The sequence below is a fragment of the Buceros rhinoceros genome, unplaced genomic scaffold (assembly GCF_000710305.1).
Source record: "Buceros rhinoceros silvestris isolate BGI_N320 unplaced genomic scaffold, ASM71030v1 scaffold11720, whole genome shotgun sequence".
NCBI lineage: Eukaryota > Metazoa > Chordata > Aves > Bucerotiformes > Bucerotidae > Buceros > Buceros rhinoceros.
In genome coordinates, this window is record NW_010389059.1 from 36,845 (window position 1) to 47,207 (window position 10,363).

The 10,363-nt window shown below is 36.8% G+C and overlaps 1 protein-coding gene across 1 annotated transcript in view; it reads right to left on the reverse strand.

Annotated features, from left to right (window-relative positions):
• TBCK (TBC1 domain containing kinase) overlaps window positions 1–9,897 on the reverse strand; it is a 43,379-nt gene extending 33,482 nt beyond the window's left edge. Inside the window, exons 1-2 of the mRNA XM_010132720.1 lie at window positions 9,661–9,897; window positions 6,775–6,847 (exon numbers count right to left, since the gene is read on the reverse strand). Coding sequence (XP_010131022.1) covers window positions 6,775–6,847; window positions 9,661–9,853 — 266 coding nt within the window. The 5' untranslated portion in view covers window positions 9,854–9,897. The remainder of the gene's footprint in view (window positions 1–6,774; window positions 6,848–9,660) is intronic.
• Between the last annotated feature and the right edge of the window lie 466 nt (window positions 9,898–10,363).

Here is a 10,363-nt window from a genome sequence, read left to right on the forward strand (position 1 = left end):
CTTGACTTGAAGAGCTATTAACTATGACTTCCAAGAATTACCAAGGGCCATAGCTACCACTGTTAACTGTACAGCATCAGCTCCATGGCACCATACACTCAGAGCTAAGTTGTAATACCTATTAAAGACTAACAGTTTTGTGACACAGTGATGATTAATAACATGCATGAGTTAACCCTTAGCAAGAATTGTGCTGTTAATGAATGAAATTATCAGTTTTAAACCTTAAAACTGGCCTGACCCACCAGACTTCTAAACAACCCTATCACAGCAATCTCCAATTCCCTGGTATCTATCTAGCTATAAGCATACTCACAAGTGCATAAATTCAGTTGCAATACAAGTTCCTTCTGTCCACAACTGTACTGTTGGTTCTGGAGGCAAGCAATTCAGTTAACTTAGTGCTGTGCTCATGATACGGCATCCAGAAAACTGCAGGACAGGGAAAATGGTGCTCTACAAGGTTTCCTGTAATAAGTTCTGTGAATCTGTCATTGTCACAACACTGATGCAGGGCCAGTATAGGACTAATGCAGCTTCTAGCCAGGAAAGCAGGCAGCTTTGGAGTGAAGGAACAAGTCTGGGTCTATTTGCACTGTAAAGCAGAGGAGCTTGAACCCAAGAAGAACAGCCATGCGCACAAAAAAAAAAATTATCTCAAAACACAATGGTGTTAACAATGTTTGCAAGCCTATCAATGTGTCTAAATAAACCAGCTGTCTGATCCCTAATTAGTGACAAATGCTTCGCCAAAGACATTGTGCAGTAGTTCCAAATGCAAGAACTTGCACTTTAAAATTATAATCCCTCCCTAAAAGAATGCTCTGTATAGCAAATTTGAGTGTTAGTTCTTACACTTTTTCTTTCCTAAAAGTGGGATGAAGTGTCAAACACTGTATATTAAGTTAGAATAACCATATACTAACTACATCTTGTTCTTGCAAGTCTATAGCCCATTTTTATTCTAAACAACATTCATAAATCAACATTAAGATTAAAAACGTGGCTTAAATCCAGCGAGACTTGCACAGTACAAATTTGACATTTGCTTTTTCAGCCATTAGCTCATAAGTGGTAGTTTGCTCATTCATGCAGAATGCAATTTTAACACTGATCCTTACACAGTTCCTTGCAGAAATAACTCTGCAGGACGAAGCCTTTTCTGCTGAGAATGGCATTTAGTTTGTTTGCAAGAAACTCAACGTTTTCTTTCACTAGAATCTGAAGACTCAAAACTCTCGCCTCAGTTAACTCATCATAACTAATCTTCAGTTTAAGACCTTTAATACTGCTTTTAGCACAGAAATCTGTACCTATGAGCACTACAGAAGCATGAGAACGCAAAAGGTTGAAATATAATACACACTTTTTCCACACCTACAGACTTTATGTTATATACCGCTATTACATCTCCTTTTTAATAGCAAGAAACAGAGACTATCATAAACTCAAAGGCAGGATTCCTCTGTTTTCTTTTTTCTTGGAAGAGAGGAAGGTAACAAACAAGCATGCATTCACTGTTGCATTTCACATGTAAAGGAGACACGGACATATGTTCTCAGATGTTTTCATACTGCCAAGGATTGCTGTCAACTATACAAGCAAGGAATTTGGTTTTGTATAAACAGGCCACTCAGACACCAAGAGCAGTAACATTCAGCTCAACTACCTCACAAAAGCTTTTTCCATTCCAAATAATCATTTTCTCTTTGTGAGGCAAAAAGTAGTTACAGGAAACAAACTATGCTAAAAAGGAACACTACAGGAAGACTTGCAGTCAGACTAAAAATTATCACAGAAATGAGAAAATACTCCTATATGAAGAAAAGCATAATTGGACAATACATAAATAAGCCTGGCTAATCTTCCATCATAGCTTTGGAAGTGAAGCATTGGCAAGAAACTAAAGGAAAACTCCGCAGACATTAAAGGCCCAAACTATAGATTCTGACACGTACTTAGGAAAAAGATAATTTTGTTTGTTAATGCGACTTCTTTTTACTACTTCATAATTTATCCTTGCTAAACGCAGCCTCATTATGACATATGGATTTCTCATGTGAAATTCCAACACAGACTTGATTCAAAGCAGAGCACACCCAGCCCTTGAAGTTCTGATCATATGCAGCTCTTCAAGTCAAACCATGTAAAAACTTCAGCTTTTTGATGACTTGCACCTGTCTTACAATATTTTTGAAGAATTCCTGGTAACTCAGATATTGCTTTTCCCTCCCCATCTAATAATCTCTTCTGTAATGTAGTTTTACTTTAAATTTTCCAAAAGCACATTACAGCAAGGATGGCATAACAAAATCTAATCCTATCAATAAGCAGACAACTGTTTAACGTAGCCAAATAAAAAAATGTACTCATCTGAATCAGTCAGATCATGTTTTCTCCAAACTAGTCAACAGCTGCCGACACAGTCTGCTTCCCATCAAATGTTCCGTGTATAACAAACTATACCTTGTATCTCTGATGGTTCACTAGTAATTTTTCAAAACCATTACTTTCAAAACATATGACAACTGTATTTTATTGAAGAAAGGAATAGGCTTAGATTGCCCAAGCCACAAATTGAAGATCAATCCAGAAACTCTATTGTAGGTGCCAAGAGTCTGCTGAACGTCAGTATTTGCTGGCATTTTTACTACTATGAATACAAGTGCAGACCAGCTTCTTCAAAGAAGAAACACACTTCAAATGTGACAGAAAAGGAAAAGCTCACAAGTCCTATTGTAACAACACAGGAGTAGAGAAAATACCTCCTTTAACACTGTCTGGAAAAGGTATCCGAAAGGAGTAGTTGTAAATGTCTTTAAAAGATAGAGAACCTTAAAAATAAATGCGTATCTTACATTCTGGTCTGTGCTATCAGCAGCGCTAAAACAACTAGCAACTTTGAAATCTACTAAAATTTTGACCGCTGCAAACATAAAAACTAGCCTTAGTGAGATTGTTGAAGTACCAAACTTGTACTCACCATAATTTTTTTGTGACTTAATTTCAATACATTCACAAGAAAAAAATCCCTGCATGCGCAAGATGACACAGAGGAAGCCAGCCAGTCCAAGATGCATTTTCAGATCCCTGAAGAGCAGTAAACTATTACGAGCTTAAATCAGGTATTTACTATTTTTGCTTGACTATGTACATAAATTCCTAGCCCTTTAAAAGTTTAACTGACTCCTGAACATATTGCAGAGAGCCGATTTTTCACTAACATGATTGTTACAAACTCAAATTAAGCGCATAATTTCTGACTCAGAGTAATAAGATACAGGACAATAGATAGGGAATAAACAAGCAGGAAACAATGACCAAGACTACAGTCTCTCACACAGAGACTGGTCTGGTAAAAAATGAGACATCAATGGTGAAAATTCTTATCCTACCCTATCCTAAAACCATGGGTGCAGCCTGAGTACCCTGTGGCACACAACTCCAAGTGCTCCTCTGCTATTATTGTGATGACCCATGGAAGCACAGTAAAGAAAATGAGAATTAATGTCACTTCTAGAAGCATTAATTGTACTCATGATGTCCACATGGCTACCTCATGAATAAAACACAGAAGACACTAAAGAGCTGTATTCAATTCCTTTTTTGTATCTGTTTACTTATTATAAGAATTGTGAAGAGATGACTCATTTCACCCATTTGAGAGTTCTTGAAATTTACTTGGTAGAGTTCTAAGAGAAGCACGCACTTCTTCTAGGATCCCCAATATGCATCACTCAAAAGAGAAAATAATCTGCTCATAAATTACCAAACACTTACTTGCATTACACTTTGAAAGTGAAGTTGAGCATGTTAACTTTGAGGACAATAAGAAACCATTTTTGTAATTCCTGGAGTCTGCTGTTACAATATTGTTAGGTAATGAATGAATTCTTGAATTTATTACAAATCCAAATTCTGGAAAATTCTTGTTGGTATGATCAGTAAAATGACTTAATGCACTGTGACAGAGCAGATAAGGTAAATAGTTAGAGCTCTAATTTCCAATATTTGGCCCCTGTGTGCAACTGATTCATTCGAACCAGAAAAATTGGTGAAAATCTGAGATTGAGCAAAGAACTCTGCTGTATTTAAAAAAATTTATAATTCATATATTAACATGCTACACTTGAGGCATTACTTCAGGAAAGATTAACTGCAAATAGCTACCAAACAGCTGTATGGCCTGTTTTCCAATATGTATGGAAAGACAGACAGTACATAATATAATGTCTTGAATTTCAGCACTAACATAATAGAAGATTTCCTGCTTATTTTACATCAGCTTGTGGTACAGGTGCAAAGGACTTAGGTTACTGGCAAGGATAAGGAAAATTGATCTAGAAATCAGAGAAGCAGCTTCTCGCATTCCATAAACAATTTAAAAAATTAATGGCTATAGCATACACATCAACTCTGGATATGTAACCAGCTATGCTATCACTGACTAATACAGTCAGAATACATGAAAAAAATCAAATACTTCCCTCCAAAGGTAATTGATATAGACAAATCACATAACCAATAACTTGGAATTGGTCCATCCAAGTTACATCTGGAAATTTGCGGGTCTCAAATAAGAACCAAAAATGGCTGTTTTCATTAAAAAAAAAAAAAAGTAGAGAGAAAAATCTCAGCCTTGCAAGAAACTTTGTTCAAAGTGAACACAATTTATCTTTTAGCTACTACTGCAAAAGCTGTAATTTACAGCAGATGAATCACAGACGTCTTTAAAGCAAACATACATACATACAGACTATATTTTAGCACTATAACTCAGGTGTTAGAACTTCCTGAAGAAATCCCAATCAGCTCATTAGAAGAAAGTTCAGAGAGTAGAATAACTTATTTCAGAAAAACTCTCTCAAGCCAAGAGAAATAAAACAAAGCCAGGCTTTATGCATCTACTCGCAATAGAGCCACAGTCCAAAAAGCTACGGTAACTGTCACAAACTAAGTAACTTCTTTCAGCATATTAAAAAAACCCAAACAAAACCAAAGTTGCATACTACAAGTAACTAATACGCAAAACTAGTTAGGAAACTACATAAAATGGTCTCAAAAATTTTTCTGGATGCCACAAAACACATGCTAGTATAGAGGGGCATAATGGGTGTGCATACTGACCACAACTGTTATCTGAGAAGGTTTTGTTTATAGAATTAAGATCGAGAAATATCACACTCCACCCCCCCACCCCTGAGAAAGACATCTTGCCCCTTGCAATGCTGAGGCTGCAGAACTAAATTGCCACAGAAATTGTCAGAGAATTTACATAGGTATGCTGTAGGAAGCAATTCAAAGCAAATTGAAACAGCTACCCGCATGCTTTTTCAGAAACAGTCAAGAGGCAGCAGAGAGTCTGAGCTGCTTCTCATGTGACAGCAGGATACACACATCCAACGAACAGTGCGAGAACTGAATGAAAAAGGGAAGAGCTTCTAGTGCTTTAACTGTTTCTGGAACTTTGCACAGTAGGAACCTGATGCAAAACCGTGTGAAGGGCTGTAACGTGTATCACACATGAAAAGCCCTTTACACCTGAATAGCCCTCTGTCTTAAGGAAAAATGGAAGCCATATCTGCCTAACATTCTTCAAGCTATGGTCCTCTGCAACACATACAAGCTTAAGTTCACAAAAAGCTAACACAGAGGCACAGGGCATTTGGCACTGAGATTTCTCTCTGCCAGACAACGTTGTCGTACCCTATTTAAGGGTTGCAAGGCTCAAACGGCTGCAGATCCAGTATTACTTCTTTTATACAAATCTAATTTTGGATGAGGCACAGGAAGACTATCTGGATAACGCCTTACCAAATGCAACCCACCTGAGATGCCTAATGTTAATCAGGACGACATACAAAAAGTTCTTCATTATTTTACTACATTTGCATGAATATAATCAGATTAAATCTGATGCTTGCTATAAACTTTTCAGAAACTAGAATGAAGAGACTTCGTATTTCCCTAAATGTATTTTATATTTATACATTTGTGTGAGCTGGAAATAACCAGTTAGCCTACAATGCTTTGCTGACCCAAATGGAAATAATGTGCCACATATTCTTTAGGACAAAAGACCATTTCTTTGCTCCAAAGGTAATTGTCATAAACTTTAAAATTACTGTTAACACTTCTAGCAGTAAGTCTGACGGAGATTTTGGTTGTTTGCTTCTTTAAAGATAAAGCCCAACTCTTCTATATATGCTAGTATGAAAGCAAATATTCTTGGCATCCAGCCTCTGGACTTGGTTTTGACCAAAGACTTGCTGAAGCGACTATATTAATCCAAATTAGCACTTACTAGCACACCAGCATATGTATGTGACATCCCCTCCACTTTTTGGTTAATAAATCAATATTTTTGTATATGAAAAAACATACACCAAATCCTTTCTAGTGAAAGTTGTATTTCACCATCTGGCAGACATACAAATTAATTCCCAGGAAGATACTTACTCTGCCATAGGTATGATTTTATTTTTAAACAGAGAACGCAAAACTACTGTTACAAGACAGACAGGATTTTATAAGTCACAACGTATTTCAGTTGTAAGCAAGCTCCTCATAACTCTTCTAGCTTTTAGACTCGTACAGAAAGAAGTACTCCCTCTTTTAGGCACTTGTTTTATCTGATAAACAATGTCTTTAGGTTAAACTCTAACAGAGTAAAATTTATATCAACCAGTAAAAGCTAAAAAAAGATCTGGGATTTTACCACAGATGATACGTGAAATTACGGTGAGTGGATCTGAGTTTAGCTTGACACTCTACCTGACTGGCTTTCTTTCTCGTAACAAATCTTCCAGACTCTTTTCACAGTGTTCGGCTGCCACAACCAGTCTCTCTAATTGAGAAAAAAAAAAAGTGTGTAAGGGGACTGGAATCCAATTGAGGTAATGGGAATACAGATTTCTTAGTCTACTTGTTAGGCAAAAGTTAAAGCATTTTGACATAGACTGTACAGAAAATGACACATAATTAAATGTTAAATATATACAGCTTCTGGATATTGCCACCATTTTCAGTGAAGAGATACAGCAGATATTCTTTCCTGTTTCCTCATGCAAAGCACTGTCAATCAATCCATCCATCCAGTAACCTCCTAATAAATGTTGAACGCCTCAGCCCACGTCAGTCAGATTTGACTTATAAATAAGAGGTCTCGGAGAAGATAAGCATCTACAAATTTGCAGCAATCTGTGACTAGGTTGATGAGAGAGGGACTCAAAGCAACCAGCTTTGAGAAAAGGAACTCAGTGTGAGCGCAGGTGTTTCAGTCCTGATGGGCCAACTAGCACATTACTAGCTCTAGTACCCCTTCCCCAACCAATAGCTATAGAACTTGCAGGTGCCCACATATTCCAAAGATCAATGGGCTGGCTCTGAACACAGAGGAAAAGACAGAACAATCACTGCACTGAAGACAGTAATTATAAAGTACGAAAAGGAAAAATGTGTAAGATGTTACCTGGCACGTGAGATAACTTATAAAGAAGCTAGGCTTTGCTACAGGTTCAAAAACCAAATCAAACTTAAACTACTTCAAACTTATTTTTCTAAGAAGACTGTTGCAGTAAGATGGAGATGGAAAATACTTTGAGGGACACAAGTCATCACATTTAAGCTGGAATGCCAGTTACTGAACCCTTTGTTTCTCCTTTTTGAAATCAAAGGACCACTTAAGCTTTCTTTGGAAGAAAAAAATCTGGGATTGCCTTCTATGATCCTAGCAAAGATTTACAAGTAGTTTAATTACACCAAAAATAAAAAAAGAAAGTATTTCAGTTTGAATGTTTTTCTATTACTTTTATATTCCCCTTTTGAGGGTCTTTTTGCAGGAAGAGCATACATGTAATTAATTTTTTTGCATTGTTTTCCTAGTCTGGTTTTGTATTTCTCCATAAGAGAAGAAACTGACATTTCCAACATTAAATCACCACGCATAGGATTGACAAGTGAAGAATTCTGTTAGTACCAGAATGATGAAATCTGCTGTTGTGGTTTAAACCCAGCTGGCAACTACGCACCACCCAGCTGCTCATCCACTCTTTTCCTACCCCTGGGGGGTTTGGCAGGAAGAGAAAAAAGCTAAAAGTAAAGCAGTCTGGGTTAAGGCAAGGGAAGTTCACTTGCTCAACACAAAGAGAGAGAGAGAGAGAGAGAAAACAATAGTAAAACAATTGTGCAAGCAATACACAACTCACTGAGCTGTGCCTCATACCCCTGTTTGAAAACCATGCTCCTTCCCTACTAGCCGTCCCTTATATCTACTGGCCATGATGTCAGTATGATATCCAATACCCCATTGGCTGGTTTGGTCTGGCTATCCTGGCTGTGGGAATTAACCCTATCCTAGCCACTGCCACAAAATTTGCCATATTATTTGAAAGTTACTAACTGCTATTCTAACCACTAGGAACAGAACAGTGTTCTGACTTCATGGATGGGCATTTTGCTTGCTACCCTTCAAGTTACTACAATTATCAGAGGGTATTTTCTCCTTCGTATTTGTATACGCATAAACTTTCATATGATAGACTCTTCGTTGTCAAAAAGGACACATTTTCCTATTTAACCATATCTTTTATTTACTAAATGTTATGTTAGCTAATGTTTCTTAACCTTTCATCCCAAACAGTCTGGTAAGAAAATTCCAGTTTCTGTTTCAAGAGGTAATAATGCAAACAAGATGAAAATGAATAAAGTTTCTGGATCTCCTGACTGCAGAAAATGAAAATATTTACAAGTTTGAGAACAAGTGAAAACACACAAAGAACGCCCCCACATTTGGCAGAACATGTCAGTATTTGGAGCTAATATTCTAATTTTCTAAAAATCTGAAACATCCTATCATTCTGCATTCTAAAGGGGATAACATTACTTGCTCTACTTTACAAGACCCTGTAACTAATAAAACAAATATATACAATGCACTTTTATATGAGAACATTGTTGATTCAAAAGTTAAAAGTAGGAACCACTTAAATTGCCACAGGCGTTGCAGCCCTTTTGTGGAAAATAAATGCTGTATTTCTGCTGAGCTTGCAATAGAATAAGATTGTCTGGAGCAGAAAAAGGCAACTGAAGCCTTATCTAAGCTAACAATAAGTGTGGTAACAGTTACTTAAAATATTTGTACTAGAATAAAGCAATTTTTAGTGTGAGAGATCTTAAAGACTTAGAAGAAAAACAAAGAAAGCTTGCAGTCAAGACACAAGATAACTGAGACAAGAACAGCTGCAAATCAAATACAAGAAACCTAACCATCTCAGGAAAATGCTGGAATTGGAACATGGGGGTACGACCTCAGAATCAAAACCACGTGTATTTCAATGTCCCACATAAAGACACAGTAAGCAATTAGGTACTACAATTTTACAGTGAGGTATTAAAAGAAGAAAGTTTTTAGCTTTTATCAGTTGAAATAACATATAATAAAAGAGGACAGACAACTAACCTCTGCCTTGACTCTGCAGAGAAGAAACAAAAGCACCAGTACTGCCTGTCACAGCAAAGGCATACAGTCATTTTGAGCCTGAAAAACAGCCACTTGCCAGTGCTATAAAGGCAGTGTTCTGTCCAGTCACCTGTAGATACACTGTCACATAAATGTAACTGTAACCATACATACAATTTCCTTACTAAACAGATACTCACCATGTTTACCTCTAGTAATGTCAATGTATTGGCAAAGCCTGGGATGGGTGATTGTTTTCAGGATTTGAAATCTCCCCAAAATTTTGATGGAGTTCGGTGTCAAAGGAAGGCCATTACTTCCACAAACATCATGTGGCAGAGCTGAAGCGAAGAAGGTGGAGGCACCCATCTCAGTGTCTTTTAAAGGAAACATCTTTTTCACACAATCTTAAGCCCTCTTGAGCAATTTGTGTTCCTTAAAAAGAGAATACAGTAAAAAATTATCTGCAAAAGATACAGTTTAAGACTCAGCTTACTACTTGTTTACTAAATAACGCGATTTAAAATGTTTTGGGTTTTTTTTTCCTCTTATGGGGGAGTAGGATATTTTTGCACAACACAATAAAAACAATAATACAGTGCTGCTGCATCGTAAACACTATATATAAAGATGAAAACACAGTGATAGTTTTAAAGACAGATTTAAGAATAAAATAAAACTACTTTTAAGAGCAGACGAATGCTTTAATACAAGATGAGTACTGTGATATAGTAGGGAATTTATTGAAAAAGTAGCAAAGGTACTGAACTGGAGAAACCTTTTCTAAAACACAACTTGTATCAGCAGGCCAGATTACCACAGCTTTAGTGATAATCCAGCCTCTATCTACTACAGCTTTCCTAATATTTAAGGCTGTACAGCAAGTATCCTGCCCTACCACCA